Source organism: Lipomyces tetrasporus, assembly GCF_029532465.1.
Source record: "Lipomyces tetrasporus strain NRRL Y-64009 chromosome Unknown POJ06scaffold_11, whole genome shotgun sequence".
Taxonomy (NCBI): domain Eukaryota; kingdom Fungi; phylum Ascomycota; class Lipomycetes; order Lipomycetales; family Lipomycetaceae; genus Lipomyces; species Lipomyces tetrasporus.
In genome coordinates this window covers 96,241-117,073 of record NW_026611606.1, presented here as the reverse complement: position 1 = coordinate 117,073, position 20,833 = coordinate 96,241, and the positions used below count along the sequence as shown (strand labels likewise).

The following is a 20,833-nucleotide window of genomic DNA, read 5'->3' as shown; positions in this document are numbered from 1 at the left end:
GATATCCGTCAAAAATACGGATACGGATAGACATTAGGCAGACACGGATACGGATACGGATAAAGATCTTGATTAGTCATATCCATGGACAATATCCACGGATATCCAAGACACATAAATAAAGTTATCAAGCAAATTATTACCGAGGGAGGTATTGAATTTTTCGGCTGTCTCGGGAATAGATAGTCATAAGGAACCACCAGCAGTTTACGCAGTAGCTTTGCGAGGAACGTAATAATGTCGTTCAGCGCCGCTTCTGAGCCACACTACCCTAACCCTGAATATGGAAGAAACCGTAACAATAACAACGGCTTGTATGTCTGAATATAAACCGATCCATTACGTATATTAGACCAGCTCATTTGCACTTTGCAGAGCAAGGTGAGCCGGGTTCATATGTATGGATCGCTGGATCGATCTTAACGCTTATACGACGGTCTTAATGACTCATAAGCTCAAGAAGGCGTTTTTAGCCCAGTTGAACGGTATATTTCATATTAGTGATGGTTGTAATATCTTTCATCCATATTTTGTCATTCCTAGGTGGAAATCCGTGGAAATCCGTGGATATGACGGATACGGATACGGATAAGCCCATTTCTTCTGGATATGGATTCGGATACGGATAACGATATGTTACCTGGATACGGATACGGATATGGATAACGAAAATTCTTATCCGTGCCGATCCCTATGCATAATAGACGCGCAAGCATGAATGCCTTTAATCGAAAGCTTAAATACGTTCATTCGTTTCATGTTATAATCAAATAATACTTCGTGGCACCACCTAATCGAATGCAAGCAGCGTTCGCGACCCTAACCCCACAGTGTTGACTTTGGTGATGGTGAAATTCGCCCGCTTCATCCCGTAGCATGTTATTCATTAGCAAATGCACATTTTATTAACGCGGCTAATACTGTTTGCATGGCTTCATATTGCATTAACCTGTAGCGTATCGTCATATCTCTATGTAAAATGACAGTGGTTTGACCTTCCAAGATGGATATCACAGACTGTAAGGATGGCTACCTCATAAACTGTGTTGCATACACTAACGATTGCAAAACAGTTACAAATTCTGTATCCCCTGTCCAGTTACAAGATCCGACGCTATCAACCGCGAGCCATCTCTCACTCACGGCAACTCTGTCGTCCTTACCACAAGCAATTTCAATTCATCCTCATCGGCATCACCACCTTTCTCCGGACAAGACTCACCATGCTATTGATCACCAACTACAGCAACTCCAACAGCAGCAAGAACAAGAAGAAGCACGCCACCAACATCAGATCCACCCAGACATTCATCCAGATCTAGAAGCTCATGAGTCGACAATCTTGCTCGCGCCAGACGAACCGCTCGACCTCTCCCAAACGTTTCCCTCCAAGGATGCACTTCTCCTCCATCTCAACCGGTATGCCTCACTAGCTGGTTTCAGACTTTCACGAACATCCTCCCGCCCAGAGCACATCCGGATCCAGTGCTGGAAACGGTCCAAGACGTCGAAGTACACACGCACTGATGACCCTCGCAAACGAAGGGCCAGTTTCGGGACGACGCGGTCAACAGATTGTCCGTTTTATTTGAATTGCTGGCACAACAAGAAGTCCGGATGCTGGTACATCAAATCTTCTAATGTGCTGCATAATCATGGATTTGCGCAGGATTTGATTTCAAAAAAGTCGCTTACTAATGAGGAGAAGAATTTGTTACGCGACTTAAGTTATGCTGGTTCGGACCTGACGAGGAGTATACCAGTGAAGATTATTAATGCAAAGAGGCGCGAACGTGGGATTCCGGATGTCGATCCTAAACTCGTGTCGAATACCTTGACGAGATTTAGGCAGCAACGAAGTGAGCAGCAGGAGCAGGATGAGTTACGGCAGTAACCTCAACCAATTCACTGACGCAGCGGACGTTATCATAAACTGTGGGCTTTTTGGATTTTAGGGAGTCACGATATTTTGGATTGGGAAATCTTATGGAGTCGATCTAATTACTGGCGTTATGTGAACTTTAAAGAGAACATTGAGCTGTGCTGTATGGCTTGGTATTTCTATATTGTACATAATTCATCACAAAAATATAATCAAATAACTAATACGACTCGCCTTTATAAATCCGGCATATCTAACATCTACAGGTCTAAACCCTGAGCTTCTCGAAATTCTCAATCATGCTCTTCAATGTCTCAATCTCGGCGTCATAAGTCTCTAACCTCAACTGATTGGCCTCTTGAGCTTCCTTCTTTGCCTTTGCAGCATAATCCTTGCTCGACATTATCTTCTCCAGGCCAGCCTTGCTCTGGACAGCTTTACTAAGCTTCTGCTCAGCCTTCTTGATTTCGGCATCGGCATCGACCTGGCCCTTAAGCATGACGCCGACAGTAACGTCCTTAGAAATAACCAGAACAGCCGTGCCCTCTGGCAGTGCCTGATTTGCCAAAATAACATCAATAGAGTCATATGACTTGATCAAAGCACTGATACTGCTGGTCTGAGTCTCAATCGTGGTCTTGTCGGCGGATGAGCTGCATTGAACGTAAATACTGCCGCCCTTGAGAATGTTGAATTGAGAAAACAGTGATCGTGCGCCCTTGACAACAGAGAAAACCAGGTCATATGCCGCTGCCGCGTCCCCGTCGTCGAGATCCTTTCTGTACGTGGGATAGCTTGCCTTGACGATCGTTCGCGTCTTGTCGCCATCTCGACGGGGGATTCGCTGCCAAAGCTCCTCGGTAATGAAAGGCATAAACGGATGAATAAGCTTAAGCGCGCCATCAAGACAGGTGTACAATGTGTTCTTGGCCGACGCTTGCTCCTCTGGTGTACCCTCCAAGATCAATGACTTCGAGTTCTCTATGTAAACGTCGCAAAGTTCGTAGAGCCAGAAATTATAAATCGTTGATGTAGCAGTGAAGAAGTCACGTTTCTCGAGAGCCTCATTCGTGAGTCTCGCAGCCTCGCTAAACCTGTACAAGATCCACTTCTCGACCAGCGATTCGTCACCAGTAGCATTTATCTCCGATGGCGGGATGTAGCCCTCTCCGAGGCGAAGCAAAGCAAACTTGGTCGCCTGGTAAATCTTATTACAAAACTTTCGGTAGCCCTCGACACGGAGAATATCTAAGTTTATATCACGACCACCGGTAGTATAAGCGCAGAGGGCGAATCGCATCGCATCAGTTCCACACTCGGGGATACCATTCGGGAAACTGATAGTTTGGCCAGCCTCGGCCTTAGCTATCTCGCGGGGATCCAGGTTACCTTCCCGCAACCTCGCATGCAGATTCTCGAGCGCAATACCGGTTGTAACGTCAAGTGGGTCGATGACGTTTCCGAGAGACTTGGACATCTTTCGGCCTTGCGCGTCGCGCACGAGAGAATGCAGGTAGATCTCCTTGAATGGAATTGAACCGGTCAACTTAATTCCCAGCATAGCCATGCGAGCGACCCAGAAGAACATGATATCCCACCCAGTCTCGAGCATTGACATCGGATAAAAGTCCTTCAAATCTTTAGACCCAAGATTGGGCCATCCTAGTGTAGAGAATGGCCACAGACCCGACGAGAACCAGGTATCCAAAACATCCTCATCCCACTCAAGAGTAAAGGACTTGCCGGGGAATTTAGCCTCAGCCTTCCTTCTCGCCTCATCCTCGGTCTCTGCAGCAACCCACCACTTGTCCTCGATATGATCCTGCTGACCTTCGAGACCTTCTATCTTAACAAAGTACACGGGGCATCTGTGTCCCCACCAGAGCTGACGGGAGATACACCAGTCCTGAATATTTTCCATCCAGTAAAAATAATCCGCTTCAAAGATCTTTGGCTCCAACTTCATTTCACCGGTTTTGACGGCGTTAATCGCGGCGTCACCCATAGCCTTCTGTCTGACCCACCACTGTGGCTTCATGAGCGGCTCGATTACATCGTTCGACTTGGCGCACAGTGGAACCGTCATCTCATTGTCCTTAGATTCAATGTAGAGACCAAGCTCGCCAAGATCCTTGACAACAAGCTTACGGGCATCGAAACGCTTGAGTCCGGCATACTTGCCACAGTTCTCGTTCAATGTACCGTCGTCATTTAAAATGTTGACAAACTCGAGATTGTGGCGTTTACCAGTCGCATAATCGTTAGGGTCGTGAGCAGGCGTGATCTTGACCGCACCTGTCCCGAACTCCATGTCGACGGCCTCGCTGTCTGTGATAATCGGAAGCTTGCGGTCAACGAAAGGGTGAACAGCGAATTTTCCGTGCAAGTGTTTATATCGTGGATCATCTGGGTGGACAGCGACAGCGGTATCACCAAACATGGTCTCCGGGCGAGTGGTTGCAACAATAAGCTTCTCATCCGAACCTTCTACAGGGTAAGCGAACGACGTAAGGACACCAAACTCAACCGGTTCGTCGTATCCAGGGACATTCAACATAGTCCTTCCCGTTATGTCCTTGTTTTCGACCTCCAAATTGGAAAGGGTCGTGTTAAGCGCACAGCACCAATTAACGAGTCTGTTGTCGCGGTAGATGATACCCTCCTCGAACAACTGGATAAAAGTCCTGCGAACAGCGGCCGATAAATTTTCATCCATCGTGAAGGCCTCACGAGTCCAATCGTAGGAAGCGCCCAGCCGCTTGGATTGATTCTTAATACGGCTGTGGTACTCCTCCTTCCACTCCCAAACCAAGTCAACAAACTTCTCACGCCCTAAATCGTGACGGGTCTGTTTCTTTTTCTTCCACAGCATTTTCTCGACGACAGACTGCGTACTAATACCAGCATGATCGAAGCCAGGCAGGTAGAGAACGGTTTTACCGCGCATACGCTCCCACCGAATTAAAGCGTCCTGTATAGAAACTGTTAAGGCATGTCCGATATGAAGCGCACCCGTGATATTTGGTGGTGGTGCAGGAATAGTGAAAAGGCCCTCAGGTTTGACTTTGCCGTCCTCGGTGAACTCAGGCTCAAAGAATCCCTCTTTCACCCACCATTCGTACCATGCTGATTCGACGACCTGAGGATTATAGGATTTCAGGACTGGAAGTTCCAGATCTTGAAGAACTGAATATCGCATTAATACTACCTTTATATACTATCCATTCCAAGAGATGCTTACTCTTTTTCTCTCCAGGGGGAGTCAGCTCCTGATATTCTGGAAGTGCGACCTGCTCCTTAGCCGGTTTCTTGTCCACCTTCTCTGTTTTTTCCTTTGAGGCTTGTTTCTGTTCGTTCTTAGCAACCATTCTTGTGTCATATAGTCACTTTGCTGCATACTTTATTTTGCTTCGCTAAGAATTTAGCCATCTTCTCTTCCTTCTTTCGCTCCTTTTCGACTAGCGTTCACCGTTAGTCTTGCTTTGAAAGTAGATAGTAATAAGCCACATACGCTCCTTAGCAGTCTTCTGCTTCGCACCCTCGCCGGCGACAGGACCCTCTAAACCGCAATTAAGTCAGATAGTTATTTTAGACCTGGCTGGTTCGCACATACCAGCGGTAGCCATTGTGCTAGTCAACGAATGTCGTATAGTTAGGTTCTATTAGCAGTGTCAGCTATTAGCAAATTTAGACTAACAACTCTCTAAGAATTCGTTCCAATTTGGAGTGCGCCGATTGCTCCACAAGGGCAAAAGTCGGTCGAGTTATATTTCAGCCAAAGAATCTTTAAAAGCCACTTACAAGGTGATTTGATGTAGCCAAGCTTCCCAATCGTCCAATTGCACACAGACGATTGTACCGTAAGGGGACTAGCCTATGGAACAACGTCGTGAAGAAACGGGGGACAAGTCGAAATACTTAGGTGATGGCCGTCGTCGAGATGTTGTGGAGAATGACTCTTTTTTTTGAGGGCTTGTCGCCCCTGCCACGCTGAATGTGGCATGTGGCAACACCATACCCTCGGCAGCCCGAAATTTACAACCTTGCCCATTACATTAATTAAATCAAATAGGACCTGGAACGGTATATAGTGCTATAACTACGTCTAAAGATTTATGCACTAATACAAGTCACGGCAATTTACACATGAAAAATACAGCAAAGACAACAATCGTTGCAAACTAGATAAGATACCTGTAATACCAATGCACATACCAAATCACGACGAATCGGACTTCTGACGCAACTCCAACTTCTTCTCCTCATGCTCCTTTCGAACAGGCGCAAAGTAGTCATGTTCCATAGCCTCCGTAGCTGTTAAGCGTTCCTGGTGGTCATATCTTAGTAGTTTGTCCAGGAAGTCCAGAGCTTCGGGAGATATGTATTTTTGATTATCCGCGTTCACGAATCGCTGCCATGGTTTCCTGGCGAACCTTCCAATCAATTCATCATACTGCGGATCCAACTCAATGTCGTATTTTTCTAAGTAGACATTAAGAGAGTCTGTGCCGAGAACGCGAGCAATCTTTACCAACTGATCAGTGTTTGACTGGCCATGGAAAAAAGGCTCCTTTCTGAAAATCATTGAAGCGAACATTGCTCCGAGAGACCACATATCAAGTGAATAGTCATACTCTTGGAAATCAACGAGAAGTTCGGGACCCTTGAAGTACCGCGATGCAACTCGCACGTTGTACTCCTGTCCCGCGTGGTAGAACTCTGCCAAACCCCAGTCAATTAGTCTCAGAGATCGTTTCTCATGATCAATCATCACGTTATGAGGCTTCACATCCCTGTGCATGATTCCCTTAGAATGGCAAAAGTCCAAAGCCTAAATCAGTGATTAGCTCGACGGTTTATCGAGATACTATTGATTCATACCTTCAACAGTTCATATATGTAGTAACGGATATCATAATCTGTGAATCGCGGATATAGGATCCGGAAATCAACATTGTTGACATATTCGAATATAAGAGACGGAGTCCTACTCTATATTCCAAATCAGCTAATCGTCTAAACCTACTGCGACTTAGTCCTACCTGGGCATCCCTAACAATATCGTACAGGTGAATAACATTGGGCCCGCCCGCAAGGTTCTGCAAGATCTTCACTTCTCTCTTGATTTTCTTCTTCTTCACTGGCTTCAACACTTTGATAATACACTTTTGCTGATTTGCAATATTCACACCTTCAAAAACTTCGGAGTACTTTCCTCGCCCCACTTTCTTCACGATTTCATAATTTTCTATCTCACCCCATTGTATTTGATAAGAATCTATAAGCAAAAATTAGAAACAAAATAACATCATTTCTGAAAGCATTTGAATCTGTTTAACTTACCATAATCTGAGTACGCAGCAGGCATGCGAGCATTGATATACGCATACGTTCGCGCTATTGATGTATGATGCGAAGCCATATCCAGATCAAACAAGTATCAGCCCAAATACAGTATTATAAACCGCAACTATGACTGTCTGATTTGACTCCTATGATTCCGCAAAACCAGCTGTGGATCAGTGATGGTGAGCAAGATGCTGGATGCCTCGACTCCCGCGGTGCGGAACGCCGCATAACGTCGCGACATTAATGCATCAGTTGCCCCCCCTATGACAATTTAGTCCTTAAATCTGCCAACGCCGCGGCACGAGTTTGCGGCTCAATAGATCGCATCAGTGCGTGGTGTCACGAGACAAACAGCTAATGTGGACATTGCGGAACATTACATTATGGGCACAATGGATGAACAAGAAGATAGTATTGCACGCGATGGTAGTCTTTTGGGGACTATTAATGAAGAGAATGACTGCGATAGTACAGCAGACGATATAATCTCCTCGGTCGCGAATAACGTCATCCTGGCCATTAATTTCAAATCATCAAGCTTGGGATGGGCCTATTTCAGCTGCTCTGAAGGGAAGCTTTATATCGTGGAAGACGTATCGGCAAATGCTGCACTTGTGGAAAAGTATCATGCTGGTTGGAGTATTGTCGAGAACTGTGAGTCTGAAACTGGAAATATTACAGGAGACAATTCTCATGTGTAACATTTCAGTGATCTTCCAGGTTAAGCCGACAATTGTATTGTTACCTGCTAGAATAGAGGAATCTATTGAAGAGACTTTAAAAGCGAAGGCCGACGAAGGTATAAAATGGTTCTGTATTATATCCGTGGCGTGCTGCTGACGCACCCTGGTCTTTGCAGGTTTCCGTCTTGACATACGGCCGTCAAACGAATTTTCGCATACAGCCGCTATAAACAGGATCCTCTCGTTGAAATTGAATCGTGTACAAGATGACTTAGCAATACAGTTCGTAACGCCTGATGATAACGGGGATAACTTTGCAGTGCTTGCCGAGACAGGAGTGGCGTCCAAAGCCGCATTACTAGATCTGTCATCTAGGATAAATTTAGACAAAGAAATATCAGTATAGTCAATCGTTTCAGATGCTTTGAATGGTGCTAACAGTAGCTATAGCTTGGCTGCGCAGGAGCTGTGATTTCATACGCTCAAAAGCTTATGGTTTTAGAGGATGGTTTCATCAACCACAACGAGGCCTCTTTAAGGATCAACGAAATTGAAAGCTTTAAACTGTAATAGCTAGATGCAGTCTGTTGCGACTATGTTTCTGACGACCAAGCAGGAATGATATCATGTTTGTGAATAGCGATACCATTTGCTCTTTACAAATCTTTGAAGACGAGAGCCATCCAAACTTTCATATTCGCGGTAGTACTAACAGGCATAAAGAGGGATTGAGCTTATTCGGTATGCCAGTGGTATATTTGCTCATAAAACCTATGACGTACTTGCTCATTGGCGTTCTTAGGAATACTTGACTCCACGGTCACGCCATTTGGTCATCAACTATTGAAATCCTGGTTTCTGCGTCCGTCTCTGTCGTTGCAGGTTATAACGGAAAGACATAATGCGGTAGCCCTTTTTGTAAGGCAGGATAATATCCATATCACTGCCGCGTTGAAATCGTCGTTGAAGAGAATAAAGAACATTCCTAATATCCTCAACAACTTGAACATGGGGAAGGCAACTCTGGGTGACTGGAAAGCTATACTTGACGTAAGTCAACCTTATTCTGTTGTGAATGGCTTCAACTGAACCTATATTAGTTTTCTTTCGGATGTCTAAAAGTCCGAGCCGCCGTTTGCGAAATTTTGCAGGCGCAGGATGTCAAGGTTGTCTACGAGGTGAGTTCTTTCTTAGATAACAAGCTATTGACGGTTGACGGTTATTAATATTTCTACAGATCATGAGCACGTTCGACCAGGTGGCGCTGAAAGAAGTGTGTGAGCTGATTAGTAAGGTGGTATGCATATTCGTGGGTCGTGTCTTTTATAAGTTCGGGCTGGTACTAATGTCTCTAGATCGATTTCGATATGTCACGGATTGACAACAGAATCGTAGTTAAACCGACTGTGGATCGAGAATTAGACGAGCTAAAGAGAAACTTTGACGGCATAGAAGATCTTCTATCAGCGGTGGCTAGACGTGTTACAATTGATTTGCCAGAAATTTATTCAGATCGAGTTAATGCGATTTACTTTCCTCAACTGGGATACTTGATATTGGTTGCGTTGGATGAAGCAAATGGAGATCCTTGCTGCATTGGCGAGGATTGGGACTATCAGTTCCGATCGGATACGCACGCGTATTTCAAATCGCCGGAGGTGCGAGAGTTAGATGATACATTCGGTGATATGTACGGAATGATCTGTGGTATGATACGCGAGATGTGTCGAGAAATGGTCACTGCTGATAATACTAGATCGAGAAATCGAAATAGTCCATTCCCTTCAGGTTGATATATTGAAATACTCTGAGTTGCTGGTTACTTGTTGCAGATGGACGGCCGAGCTCGATTGGTCGGTCATGATAATAGGTATATATCATGCGCGCGCACATTGTCTAACCCTTATAAGCCTACTCTCTTTCGCCGAAGCGGCTCAGTTGTACAACTACAGCCGGCCGACCATGACGACCGAGAATGTTATTAAGATCAAAAAAGGACGGTGCGTGTGCTAGTCTGTGTGCTTCTACGCAAACTTATTAATGCAATTGAGCAGACATCCGTTGTACGAGCTGACTGTTCCATCATTCGTAGACAATGATGCCGACATGTACGGTGGAACTGACGGTGACGACGAGGATATTGTAATGGATGAATCCGATGGCGATGAGCAACGAGGTCCAAGTACGTTACTGCTTACTGGTGCTAACTATTCGGGAAAATCAGTTTACTTGAAGCAAGTCGCTTTGATAGTTTATATGTCACATATCGGAAGCTTTGTACCTGCAGAATTTGCCAAAATTGGACTCACTGACAAGATACTAACGAGAGTTATGACACGCGAAACTGTCTCGAAGGAGCAGAGTGCTTTTATGGTTGATCTACAGCAGGTGTGTCTGGCGCTCCAGCTTTGCACAAATCGAAGTCTATTCATAATAGATGAATTTGGGAAAGGGACCGAGTCAACTGGTACACTGAAGATTGGCTGATTGCTGTCGCTATGCTAATTGCTTTCAGATGGAGCTGGCTTGTTTGGTAGCTTGTTAGAGTACCTGCTTTCTCCAGAATCAAAACGGCCAAAAGTACTTGCTTCTACCCATTATCACGAGCTCTTTGAAAACAATATTCTGCGTGCATCAGAGGGACTAGAGTTCATGCATATGCAGGTCCTAGTAGATGATGATGTGCCTCAGATCGAGGACAAAATCACTTATCTTTACAGGTCTTTTTGGATGCTATATATAGTTGGCGTTCGCAACGTTACTGACGCTTTCATGGTAGGCTCTTAGCAGGAAGATCGACTTCTAGTTTCGGAATATGGTAACTTCAGCAAGATCAGCAATTGAAATGTGATGCTAATTATTGTTGATAGCTGCGCGGCTCTAAATGGTGTTCCAGAAGATATAACGGCCCGAGCCGAAGATCTTAGCAAGATACTAGCAAAAGGCGAAGATATAGTGACTGTGTGCTGCAAAATGAGTGATGAAGAAGTAAAATCTCTGGAAAACGCCGAACTTGTTGCCAGAAAGTTCTTAAAAGAAGAATTTCTGGTTGATTTCAATGGTTCTAGCCAAAAACTTACAGCGCGTGCCAAGCTAAAGCGGATGCTGTACGGTTATTGACAGAAGGAATGACCTTTTGCTACTTTGCTGTGTTAGCTATAGTTCTAATGTGAGCCGACAAATGCTGTTATTAATAAGACTATGATACATTGCACAATACGTGTGGACACAAACTACTTGAATTTTATGCTCCTGGAAATGTTCTTCTTAATACCCGTCTTTTCTCCACTATATGGACCTTCTGGTGCCTTATATACATGTTTCATGGATGCCAATTTCTTCTTGGCCTTCTCGTATTTCTTGCGCTTCTTCACACGAGGATTTCTATTATCCTTATTTCGTTTCGGTGTAAGGCCCTTGTTCTTTAAGATTTGATAATTAATAGCGCGTTTGCCGTCCTCACCAATTGTCTCTTCAAACTCTTTCAGCTTACCATCTCTGGCAGCCTTCTTAACAGCTCCAAGCAGTTCTTCTTTCATGGCCCGCTTCTGGTCTCGCGATGACTTAACCATATCATAATAGTCATCCTCAAATCCGTCGTTCCCCGCCTGCTTGCTAATACCTATGGTCAGGTCATTATGGTTATAATCGTCGGACGCATCGTCAAGGTAATCTTCGTCACCCTCAACAGCCTTTGTTTGACCACGTTGCTCAGCCAACTGATTAAGTCTCTTTTGGCGTTCCTTATCGCGCTCCTTATATGGTAGATCCATGTCACCAGATAATCGATCCTTGCGCATTTGTGCCTTCTGGTCAATCTTTGACGTGTAAAATCGCAAACTTTTGCGCTTTATCTTCTTATCAGCTAAGTCGGTATCGTCCAGTGCAGTGGCATCAGCGAAATCATTCTCAGTGAATGTCTTCGACGCGTTCAGTTTCTTTTTCTTTGATAAAGGCAATCGTGTAAGGCCATCGAGGTCGAGATCAAGGAGATCGGAAGGAAGACTAACTGTTTTCTCCGGACGTTTCCTCTTTGCTGATTGACTTGAAAGCGTAGACTCCTGAGCACGATTTTGAAGCTTGCCAAAGCTATAGTCCTCTTCATCCTCTAACTCGGAAATCGAGTCTTCCTTTATCTCGTCCACCTCGTCCGAATGAACAAGATCAGGTGACGAGTTTGTTTCATCCTCAACATTGTCCGAGTCAGGTAGCTGAGACAATATTTTCCAATATCGGCGCAATACTAGCAAATGATTCATAATTCTGCTATTTCTTAAATCATCCTCATCAAAGTCGGTATCGCAATATAGCGTGAAGTATGCACAAATACATGCAAGATAACTCGAGAGCGCTACGAACTTGACAGAGAGCTTCCCCGCAGTTTCCTGTGATTTCCTTAAAGTGTCATGAATCTTCACAAGCTCTGAGTATTCCTTCGCCAAGGGGAAGACTTCAGGCTTTTGCGACCGCAGCAACTCCAGCTTATCTGGCTGAGAAAGCTGGGATATATCTTGCTGGGGAATGGCTTCCTTTATAGATTTCCTATTGTTAGAGAGTAAGCAAATGCGATTAACGGTGTATCGCCAGTGAACGTACGTAAATTCAGCATCTTCTAGAGCCTGACCATCTTTCATCTCGTCTTCGAAGTCGTCCAAGAAATCACTCGTACTCATCTCCGCTAAGTTCTTCTGCTGGATTTTTATAGCAGTCTCCTCTTCTTCTTTTGCATCCTCCTCATCCTCAATCTCATCAGCATCGTAGTAAGCACGAGCTGATTTACCCCATCCGGAGAGCTCATCCTCTTCAGTATATTGTCGCCTAAGATTTCTCCAGTCCTCATCATCGTCCTCAATATTTGCGTCGACGTTTCTACGTCTCCTCGAAGACACTTTATTCTTAGTCGACGACTTCGGTGGCTCATGTTCTTCCTCTGTGTCCTCTTCGTCGGCATATTCGACTTCATCGTCCACGTCCGATTCGTTCTCGGAATCATCCGCCTCGCGAATAGCTAAGACTTCCTCATCGCTTGCTTCAGCGTCTAAAAGCTACAGTCAGTATTCTTTAACACTTCAAACAAATAGCGGCCTACCGTGAAACCTTATGTCGCTACTTGGATTCAGTAAGATCTTTTCTCGCTGGTCGTGAACTGAAGAAAGTGAGCGCCGTTCTATTCCAAAGTCATACTGATCCACTTACATGCGTCGACTTCATCACTTTCCAAATCGTCCAGCATATTTGCAGTTGGTTGGCTGTATTTTGGCGTCTTTGCTCGAGCCATATTTTGTTTCATGAGGTTGTGCTCCGTGGTGCTGAAACTTGAATTGGGATCCGAGATATTAAATTTGCCGAAATTTTTGTGAGCCGCACAATTCAGTCCGCGACCACTCTCTCGCAATATTAAAGTTATGGTCGGGGTGCTTTTGATTTGCAGCTTTAAATGGCGATATTTTTGTTGGTCCATGCTCTCTAACGATACGATGTCTAAACTGCATGATAGAGCAATTCCGAGTCCATATCAGCTTCAGTTGTTACGCCACGACGTCATTTCTTAATAATATGCAACCACTGTCTATGGTAACTTTTCAGTTTCTATTTTAATAAAGCCTGGTAGCATTGGCTCAGCGTCGGCTTAAATCTTCATGTAAATGTGCTCTAATTAACCAACCGTCGCTTCTAGGTTATCAGATAATATGTTTTGGAATAGTAACCAATTCAATATCTATGGGAAGGTATTAGCAATCATTTTATAAACTAGACCGTCTATGGACTTAGGCATTGCAGATTGTTATGATTACCGGTGCCTCGCAGGGCCTGGGCCTGGCTTTGGCCAAGGCAGCCTTCTCAAGGGGCGCTAATGTTGTAATTATTGCGCGAAGGGAACCCATTTTACAGAAGGCGGTCGCTGATATTGAGGTAGCTTGAATATTTAGTGTACATGTTAAGGGAGTTCAAGCTGAAATTTTCTTAGAAATTTCGGGTCTCCGAAACACAGACAGTATCTTACATAGCGGCCGACATATCGATAGCCTCTGAGGCAGAGCGAGTAATGGCAGAGACAGGCCCGGCGCCTGATGTGCTGATGTGCTGTGCTGGTATGTGTCGAATGTCCCTAATAACACATCCGGAGGCATTAACAATTTGTATTATAGGCAGCTCGGTTCCCAAGCTTTTCACTGAGCTCACGTCCGAGGAACTCACGTCTGGCGTTGCGACTAATTACTTCACGGCGCTGTACATGGCACATGTATGGATATACCACGGATTTTCCTGCTCGAATAAGCTCTAACTATACTTGCTCTAGGCTGGGCTCAAGGCTATGGCTAAGACACCGATTCCGGAGCACCACAGACACATAGTTTTTTTCTCGTCCGTTGTCCACTTCTACTCGTTTATAGGCTATTGTCAGTATGCTCCACTCAAGTCAGCTCTGCGGTCACTGGGCGACTGTCTCCGGCATGAGTGTATACCTTACAATATCAAAGTCGACGTTGTATTCGCCGGAAATTTTTTATCGGAGGGCTACACGATAGAGAATTTGACCAAGCCAGAAATAACGAAGAAGATCGAAGGCGCATCGCAGCCGATCACCGCGGACGAGTGTGCTGAAAAGATTATTCGCGAACTCGATAGAGGTAACCAGATGATAACGACGGATTTTATCGGATTCGTGCTCTCTTCTATGATGCTAAGTGGTTCACCTCGAATTAATTACTTGGCACAGACTTTCATTGCAATTTTACTGGCACTATTTGGCCCTGTGTGGGAGTGGCTGGTTACTAAGGATATTCGAAATTTTTACAAAAATTATCCCATGACTGAGTCCGAAACGTGCCCTCTATCGGCTAAAGACGGCAATGAAGACACGTCAACGTAGCATGGAAGAGGGTGTGAATACGAGCTCAGTGCTGTACAATAGAATGATTATGCTCTTATTTAATCCGTAACCTCCGAAAATGCAAATACAACACAGAAACCATGCCGACGCCGTACTATATGTTATTTGAGGTTCAAGATAATTAACTTATAAGTCCTAGTCCATATTATTTATCCGCTTGTCGCAATTTCTCACGATTCTTGATCCATTCGAGCGGTATGTCAAACTGGTGATATGGAATTCGCGGCAGAGGATGCCCGAATGCTGAAATCTTCGATTGTTTCGTGTTTGCATTTAAGTTGCCGTCAAGTCGACGCGGATTGGGCTCTTCAGATCCCAGCTTCCTTCTCTTTCTCTGGACGGAAGTTGGTGCCTGCGCTTCGGAATCCGTAATCGTAGTTGAGGTTTGATTTCCTTTGTTTTTACGGACCTTTTTCCAACCTCGGCCACCCCGTCCTTTGGGAATTATACCAGTCACAATTTGCAATTCCTTTTTCCTTTCTTCCAATCTCATTCGCATTGAAGACGCTAAGTCGTCTTCGTTACCATTGAGACTTCTGACCTTCTTTTCACGCTCCTTCCAGCTCTCAAACTTCGCTAGAACATTTACCAGCTCTTGAATCAATTTTTCACGTTTGGTACTTAGCTCAGTTTCGCACTTCGGATCATTTATAGTCGTCATGGATACAACGGCCCTCACCCAATTATGGCCCTTCAACCTCTCAAGCTGACGTTCTACCTGTAATTTCTCGTACATGACTTTATCGCGCTCAAAGTTCTGGTAATGACGCTCTTCCCTCTCTCGTCTTTTATGAAGTGCTGCAAACACTGAATCTGAGAGAGGGTCTGATCGTGATCGGATGTTTAGAGGAGTGTCGTACAGCGATGCCTTGGATTCCGTAGAGATTGGGCGAACGATTAATGAGAAAGAGAATGGCGATGCTCTTTGTTCGGTAATAGGCTCCTGAGTCGTAGGTAACGGTTCATCCGTTATCTGGAGCTTCTCGTCATAGTCGACTATTTCTATTACAATATAATTACCAAACTGCGTAGTGGTATGCATGGGGACGACGTACCGGAGGAATCTAAGTTCTCAAACCACATCAGATTGTCCTCATCGCCTTCTGAGGTATAATTGGCACCGTTAATACCTGAACGTAGACGACTCCGTTCGGATCGTAATTGGCGCTTCGTGTCGTCCGTCTTTGCAGTCAAGTGATTCGGGTCTGAGTGCTGGTGGGATGGGATCTGAGCACGGTGTGCATTGTTGTCTACCTCTGCTTCCTCTGTATGCCCATTGGCCGCCAACTTTGAGAACTTGTCATTCTCATTACTATTCTCATTTACCTTCTGATCCTGCTGCGACGAGGTTGAGTTTTCTGGTGACGGTGACGATCCCAAGATATACGTCACTATCTTCTCCAACGACGGCATTGGATTAACAACAGTCGCACTCCAGAGACTTTATAAATTATAATAAAATTACTCTTATTTCACGAATTGTCGACCATTAGGCACGATTTGGTTTTCAACTCATTATTATGTTGACCCGAGATTGGTGGTGCTTATTATATTGGTGGTATATCGGACCGGGTTTGAGCTTAACTCTGGATGCCAAAATACTGGCGTGGCCGACTTAATGGTCTTACGTGCCCAACGACTACGCTGATGTTCGCAGAGCAGTCGAATAAAGTTCGCTTTCAGTTCGTTTTCAAGTTTCTGGATAGGACATTATAGCTCTATTATTGGCAATAATGATGAGGAGATCAAGAGAAAATGCCTGAAGCGACCACACTTAACCGTGGCTTCCACATATAAGTACCCATTTGATACTACGTACTGCTTGTCTCTGCATTGTAATTGACATTTTCTTATACTGGCCACCAAAAGGTCGAACTGGATGTCGATTTATCCAACCGAACTATTGTTGTATGTGATCCTAATTATCTGCCGGGGTTGATGCTGGCTAATCGAGTAGGGATCCACGGAGATCACCGTACTACCTACGAATCCTACTTTAAAGTCAATTCGTCTGGATTTGCGGCAGGCTAGTACGTCCAACATATCGTTACGACTTAGCTCCCAGAGGACTTAATTGACACTGTCGTTTAGAAGTCACAGGTGCGTTCGTGAACGGGAAAACAGCAATATGGGATTACGAGGACTTCTGGGCAGCAACATCATCTCCGCCGTTCAAGGAATCCGCAAGGACGATACACCAGTACAATCAATTTGAAGACAGATTAGCGCCCGTGATTGATGAAAACTTGAGCGGAGAGTTGGTAGTTCATTTTCCTAGAGGCGTCAAGGTGGTGCAGCAGGACCCATTTGCGTCTTCCTTGAATTTGGGCATCTCGCCTTCGCTCTCGCGACATGGTTAGTTGATTTGAATGCCGCATGAGACTGAAAACTGATGATGCTAGAATCGCCCGAGATTGCGGCGACGCCATCGCTGGCACGTACCGATCTGTATAATGCATTTGTTCCAATAACAGTTCGAGTAGAATTCCGACTTGAGGACCCAGCGATGGGTCTCCATTTTGTCAAGAAAAATGCACAACATGTACGTAATTATTAGGAACATTGGTTGTCCGTGATCTAACTCGGTGAAGCGGTACGAGCACGTCTATACAATTTCTAATCCATATGGTGTATCGACTTCCAGCTGGCTGCCCTGCGTCGACGGGCTCTGGGAACGATGCTCATGGGAATTCGAAATCACAGTGCCGAAATCAATAGGAGATATTAAGCGGGCACAAGCAAATGGTATTGATCACGATAAAGACGAAGAAGATTCCGAACGTGACATCGCCGTAGTATGCATAGGCGATCTTCATCAGGAAGCTACGCATGCATTCGACCATTCCAAGAAAACAGTGTCGTTTGTTCTAACGTCTCCAGTTGCAGCGCAGCATGTCGGATTTGCGATTGGGCCATTTGTGCAGACTAATTTGTCAGAATTAAAGGAGTCTGATGAAGACGATGGGCACCATTCCTCTTCTTCCATGGAAGTCTATGCGTACGCGCTGCCAGGCAGACAAGATGACGTCGTGAATACTTGCATGTTTATACACAAGGCTATGGAGTTCTTCGTGCGCGAGTATAGCTCATATCCGTTTGGCTCGTTTTCGCTATGCTTTGTGGAAGATGCTCTAGACGATATGGAGCCTTGCTGTGGCCTCGCTATTGTGAGCGAGAGACATTTGTTCCCGGGTGACATTATCGATCAGATATATCCCGTCACGAAGTATCTTACGACACTACTCGCCGCTCAGTGGTCTAGCGTCAATATTGTTCCCAAGAACTGGAATAGTTTATGGATCACAATCGGGATCTGCCGATATATTACAGCCATGTTCCTTCGCAAGTTGATGGGCAACAACGAGTACCGGTTTCGTTTGAAAAAGGATGCGGAGCAGATATGTGATTTGGACATCGGACGACCACCCATTGGACGTCCGGACCTGGAATTCCCTGTGGATAAGTCCACGTTGGACTTCATCGCACTAAAAGCGCCCGTAATCCTGCACATATTGGATCGTCGACTTACAAAAAGTGGTGGATCGTTTGGACTAACTAGAGTCATCCCGAAGATTTTCTGGCAGGCGATGTCAGGCGATTTGACAAACGGTTGCCTCAGCACGTCGCATTTTCAGAGACTGTGCGAGAAAGTCAGTCATACGAAATTGGATTCATTTTTCCAGGAGTGGGTGCTTGGAAGTGGATACCCTATTTTTCGTATCACGCAGCGCTTCAATAAGAAGAAAATGTTTATCGAGATGGGCATTCGGCAGGTTCAGAACGTTGAAATGCCAAAGACCGGGGCGTTACGAGAGGAGAGCTTTGTGAAGGATGCGAAGAGACATCTCCAAGGGTCAGATATGTTGGAGTCGACTGTCCGGCCCATATTCACGGGTCCGATGACGATTAGGATTCATGAGGCTGACGGAACCCCATATGAACATGTTGTTAATATCAAGGATTCATTTACAAAGCTGGATATTCAGTATAACACGAAGTATAAGCGGCTAAAGCGACACCTCCGAAGTCGTGATAAGCCTAGCGCTAATGCCGCTGTGGTGTCGGCAGCGACATCCGGAGAACCGATTGACGAGGGTGAGTTGGATGGTGTGTTACTACACTCGTTAGGTGATGTTTTGTCGAGCGAAAATGACATGGAAGAGTGGCGTTTGAGAGAATGGACAAAGGAAGAAGAAGACCAGATGACTAACGAGGCGTTTGAATGGCTGCGGGTGGATTCCGACTTCGAATGGATTTGCGTAATATATATCAACCAGCCGGATTATATGTACGCCTCGCAACTCCAACAAGATCGTGATGTAGTGGCACAGTACGAATGTATCCGGTATTTTGCCGATACGAAGCCTTCACCAATATATTCTACAATACTCGTACGGACATTAATGGATCGAAGATATTATTACGGTATTCGAATAGAAGCAGCGCTCACATTGGCAAAATACGCTCTTCCGGAGCTGGACTGGATCGGACGCTACCACCTACTCAAAGCATTCCAGCTGATGTTCTGTTTTCCGGACTCGTTAATTCCGCAGGCTAACGACTTTTCTGACTTTCCGACGTATTACTTGCAAAAAACGATTCCGCTTGCGTTATCTGAGATCAGAGATGTGACAGGACAGACGCCGATGCCGATCAAAGAGTTTCTGCTCGATTTACTGCGCTATAATGAAAATTCTCACAACACGGTATGTCTCACGCTCTTTCTGGCGTTATTTATGTTGACTGGTGGCAGTTTTCGGATTGCTATTATGTAGGGGCGTTGATGACTGCTATATGTAATTCGATATCGGAGCCGCCGGAGCAGGTGCCACAGTTTAATTTTGACTTCAGCTTCGATGTTAAAGCCAACGGAACTAACGGCACCCATAATAAATCTGCTGAGGCGAAGTTTGTCGAGAAAGCTATGGTTGAGATTGAGCGATGTCAGCGGATGGATCTGTGGATGCCGAGTTATCAAAAAGTCGTTTCTACCATTGCTCTTTCGGTATGTAGCTTTGGTCGACGAGTGACTAACGAGGCAATGACAATGACTAATGAGGTACAGATAAAGGAGAAGCTTAGCCAGCTTGGCACGATTGAAGCCTCCGTCAGCGACTGGCTTCAGTTCACGCAATGTGGTCTCTTTGATACGCTGCGACTCTCTGCGTTTTCCGCTATTTTGAGCGTGCCAGATATATACTCTGCGCAGGAACAGAAGGCGGTCCTGCGATATGTTTCCAAAACAATCCTCACAGATCAGTCATATTATGTCCGATTGGGCCTGATCAAGCTATTGGGTGAATCTCTCGGCAAGATTAGTATGCATAAATATGGCTGGTCGGGTAGAGTAGGTGGCGGGGTCGGAACGTTTATGATCGTGGAGGAGACTGGCGGAGAGATTACAGAGAGTAGGAAGGATGAATACCGACGGTCAAACCTGGAGGGGTGTATTGAGATTGTGAAGGAACAGTTCTCGGAAGTGGAGACTTTGAAGAGAGGGTTCTGGGACATGTTGACGTGAGTCCACTTGGTAGTTGGTCGAAAGCAGTTAGGCTCACATTGTGGTATAGGTCATCCGCTCTTGGTATTTTAGAGAAGAGAATAGTGCTTGACATTTGCGGAATTCTGTACGACGTTCTTCCAACAAGACTAGTCAAACTGCGAATTCCAGATCAAACGCAAATTGTCGCGAAGAATCTGGGGCATGGTAACGTCAAGATCTATCGAACAGACAAACCGCGGCTACCAATACAATCAGCCGTGACTGTTGATAATCAGAGGTCGTCTGACCCGGGAACTGATACGGAGTCGAAGACGGTTACGCTGCCTTTGCCTCCGAATAGGATCAGACTTAACATCAAGATTAGGTAGATTATTGAAGTGCATTTTTAATTGTATGTTAAACTTTTGCAGAATTGTATACTACGAGACGGAATTTAGTGGGTTAACCAACCAAATTTTTAAAACTGCCGTTAACGGCTCAATTGTAGCATTTCTAGTCATCGAAACCAATCCAGCGGATAT

General features: G+C 45.1%; 8 protein-coding genes across 8 annotated transcripts; 4 read left to right on the top strand and 4 right to left on the bottom strand.

Annotated features, from left to right (window-relative positions):
- Positions 1-884: 884 nt before the first annotated feature.
- On the top strand, positions 885-2,037 carry POJ06DRAFT_260985 (uncharacterized protein). The gene is made up of 2 exons (XM_056188548.1): positions 885-1,019; positions 1,074-2,037. The coding sequence occupies exons 1-2, from the start codon at positions 1,004-1,006 to the stop codon at positions 1,892-1,894; spliced, it is 837 nt and encodes a 278-aa protein (XP_056040734.1). The 5' UTR covers positions 885-1,003; the 3' UTR covers positions 1,895-2,037.
- Positions 2,038-5,899, bottom strand: POJ06DRAFT_303547 (tRNA synthetases class I-domain-containing protein). Its single transcript, XM_056190808.1, has 6 exons — positions 5,684-5,899; positions 5,496-5,541; positions 5,394-5,441; positions 5,282-5,340; positions 5,124-5,229; positions 2,038-5,068 (listed from the first exon to the last, which is right to left on the bottom strand). The coding sequence occupies exons 2-6, from the start codon at positions 5,506-5,508 to the stop codon at positions 2,151-2,153; spliced, it is 3,144 nt and encodes a 1,047-aa protein (XP_056040733.1). The 5' UTR covers positions 5,509-5,541; positions 5,684-5,899; the 3' UTR covers positions 2,038-2,150.
- A 5-nt stretch (positions 5,900-5,904) lies between these two features.
- On the bottom strand, positions 5,905-7,463 carry POJ06DRAFT_260982 (kinase-like domain-containing protein). The gene is made up of 4 exons (XM_056188547.1): positions 7,226-7,463; positions 6,925-7,160; positions 6,764-6,874; positions 5,905-6,713 (listed from the first exon to the last, which is right to left on the bottom strand). The coding sequence occupies exons 1-4, from the start codon at positions 7,302-7,304 to the stop codon at positions 6,102-6,104; spliced, it is 1,038 nt and encodes a 345-aa protein (XP_056040732.1). The 5' UTR covers positions 7,305-7,463; the 3' UTR covers positions 5,905-6,101.
- A 109-nt stretch (positions 7,464-7,572) lies between these two features.
- On the top strand, positions 7,573-11,112 carry POJ06DRAFT_260973 (muts domain V-domain-containing protein). The gene is made up of 14 exons (XM_056188546.1): positions 7,573-7,885; positions 7,941-8,030; positions 8,091-8,314; positions 8,365-8,480; positions 8,531-8,655; positions 8,717-8,964; positions 9,015-9,092; positions 9,152-9,211; positions 9,270-9,621; positions 9,671-9,914; positions 9,969-10,381; positions 10,430-10,634; positions 10,694-10,732; positions 10,785-11,112. Exons 1-14 carry the CDS (start codon positions 7,615-7,617, stop codon positions 11,032-11,034), a joined length of 2,715 nt encoding a protein of 904 aa, XP_056040731.1. The 5' UTR covers positions 7,573-7,614; the 3' UTR covers positions 11,035-11,112.
- POJ06DRAFT_260966 (Sas10 C-terminal domain-containing protein) lies at positions 11,113-13,269 on the bottom strand. Its single transcript, XM_056188545.1, has 4 exons — positions 13,111-13,269; positions 13,004-13,060; positions 12,511-12,952; positions 11,113-12,456 (listed from the first exon to the last, which is right to left on the bottom strand). Exons 1-4 carry the CDS (start codon positions 13,202-13,204, stop codon positions 11,148-11,150), a joined length of 1,902 nt encoding a protein of 633 aa, XP_056040730.1. The 5' UTR covers positions 13,205-13,269; the 3' UTR covers positions 11,113-11,147.
- Positions 13,270-13,505: 236 nt separating this feature from the next.
- POJ06DRAFT_28453 (uncharacterized protein) lies at positions 13,506-14,871 on the top strand. Its single transcript, XM_056190165.1, has 5 exons — positions 13,506-13,643; positions 13,696-13,827; positions 13,883-14,006; positions 14,064-14,158; positions 14,216-14,871. Exons 1-5 carry the CDS (start codon positions 13,605-13,607, stop codon positions 14,786-14,788), a joined length of 963 nt encoding a protein of 320 aa, XP_056040729.1. The 5' UTR covers positions 13,506-13,604; the 3' UTR covers positions 14,789-14,871.
- On the bottom strand, positions 14,872-16,589 carry POJ06DRAFT_28397 (something about silencing, SAS, complex subunit 4-domain-containing protein). Its single transcript, XM_056190144.1, has 2 exons — positions 15,865-16,589; positions 14,872-15,811 (listed from the first exon to the last, which is right to left on the bottom strand). Exons 1-2 carry the CDS (start codon positions 16,220-16,222, stop codon positions 14,955-14,957), a joined length of 1,215 nt encoding a protein of 404 aa, XP_056040728.1. The 5' UTR covers positions 16,223-16,589; the 3' UTR covers positions 14,872-14,954.
- Positions 16,420-20,781, top strand: POJ06DRAFT_214742 (uncharacterized protein). The gene is made up of 9 exons (XM_056185507.1): positions 16,420-16,602; positions 16,666-16,717; positions 16,767-16,839; positions 16,901-17,164; positions 17,212-17,351; positions 17,401-19,515; positions 19,563-19,814; positions 19,875-20,326; positions 20,380-20,781. Exons 1-9 carry the CDS (start codon positions 16,565-16,567, stop codon positions 20,678-20,680), a joined length of 3,687 nt encoding a protein of 1,228 aa, XP_056040727.1. The 5' UTR covers positions 16,420-16,564; the 3' UTR covers positions 20,681-20,781.
- The last annotated feature ends 52 nt before the right edge of the window (positions 20,782-20,833 follow it).

What these genes read in the sequence shown, in the direction of transcription:
- POJ06DRAFT_28397 (XM_056190144.1), bottom strand. Translation starts at nt 16,222, where the DNA reads ATGCCGTCGTTGGAGAAGATAGTGACGTATATCTTGGGATCGTCACCG. An exon ending in TGAGAACTTAGATTCCTCCG is followed by an intron (nt 15,812 to 15,864) that starts GTACGTCGTCCC and finishes ATATTGTAATAG; the next exon opens with AAATAGTCGACTATGACGAG.
- POJ06DRAFT_260973 (XM_056188546.1), top strand. Translation starts at nt 7,615, where the DNA reads ATGGGCACAATGGATGAACAAGAAGATAGTATTGCACGCGATGGTAGT. An exon ending in ACTGGAAAGCTATACTTGAC is followed by an intron (nt 8,965 to 9,014) that starts GTAAGTCAACCT and finishes AACCTATATTAG; the next exon opens with TTTTCTTTCGGATGTCTAAA. An exon ending in TATGTACGGAATGATCTGTG is followed by an intron (nt 9,622 to 9,670) that starts GTATGATACGCG and finishes TGATAATACTAG; the next exon opens with ATCGAGAAATCGAAATAGTC.
- POJ06DRAFT_303547 (XM_056190808.1), bottom strand. An exon ending in GCAGAAGACTGCTAAGGAGC is followed by an intron (nt 5,341 to 5,393) that starts GTATGTGGCTTA and finishes GGTGAACGCTAG; the next exon opens with TCGAAAAGGAGCGAAAGAAG. An exon ending in TCCCCCTGGAGAGAAAAAGA is followed by an intron (nt 5,069 to 5,123) that starts GTAAGCATCTCT and finishes TGCGATATTCAG; the next exon opens with TTCTTCAAGATCTGGAACTT.
- POJ06DRAFT_260982 (XM_056188547.1), bottom strand. Translation starts at nt 7,304, where the DNA reads ATGGCTTCGCATCATACATCAATAGCGCGAACGTATGCGTATATCAAT. An exon ending in TGCTGCGTACTCAGATTATG is followed by an intron (nt 7,161 to 7,225) that starts GTAAGTTAAACA and finishes TTTTGCTTATAG; the next exon opens with ATTCTTATCAAATACAATGG. An exon ending in ATATTGTTAGGGATGCCCAG is followed by an intron (nt 6,875 to 6,924) that starts GTAGGACTAAGT and finishes TTTGGAATATAG; the next exon opens with AGTAGGACTCCGTCTCTTAT.
- POJ06DRAFT_214742 (XM_056185507.1), top strand. Translation starts at nt 16,565, where the DNA reads ATGCCTGAAGCGACCACACTTAACCGTGGCTTCCACAT. An exon ending in TCAAGAAAAATGCACAACAT is followed by an intron (nt 17,352 to 17,400) that starts GTACGTAATTAT and finishes AACTCGGTGAAG; the next exon opens with CGGTACGAGCACGTCTATAC. An exon ending in GGGTTCTGGGACATGTTGAC is followed by an intron (nt 20,327 to 20,379) that starts GTGAGTCCACTT and finishes ATTGTGGTATAG; the next exon opens with GTCATCCGCTCTTGGTATTT.
- POJ06DRAFT_28453 (XM_056190165.1), top strand. Translation starts at nt 13,605, where the DNA reads ATGTTTTGGAATAGTAACCAATTCAATATCTATGGGAAG. An exon ending in AGGCGGTCGCTGATATTGAG is followed by an intron (nt 13,828 to 13,882) that starts GTAGCTTGAATA and finishes AAATTTTCTTAG; the next exon opens with AAATTTCGGGTCTCCGAAAC. An exon ending in CGGCGCTGTACATGGCACAT is followed by an intron (nt 14,159 to 14,215) that starts GTATGGATATAC and finishes TACTTGCTCTAG; the next exon opens with GCTGGGCTCAAGGCTATGGC.
- POJ06DRAFT_260966 (XM_056188545.1), bottom strand. Translation starts at nt 13,204, where the DNA reads ATGAAACAAAATATGGCTCGAGCAAAGACGCCAAAATACAGCCAACCA. An exon ending in TAGCGACATAAGGTTTCACG is followed by an intron (nt 12,953 to 13,003) that starts GTAGGCCGCTAT and finishes TGTAGCTTTTAG; the next exon opens with ACGCTGAAGCAAGCGATGAG. An exon ending in CTAGAAGATGCTGAATTTAC is followed by an intron (nt 12,457 to 12,510) that starts GTACGTTCACTG and finishes CTCTAACAATAG; the next exon opens with GAAATCTATAAAGGAAGCCA.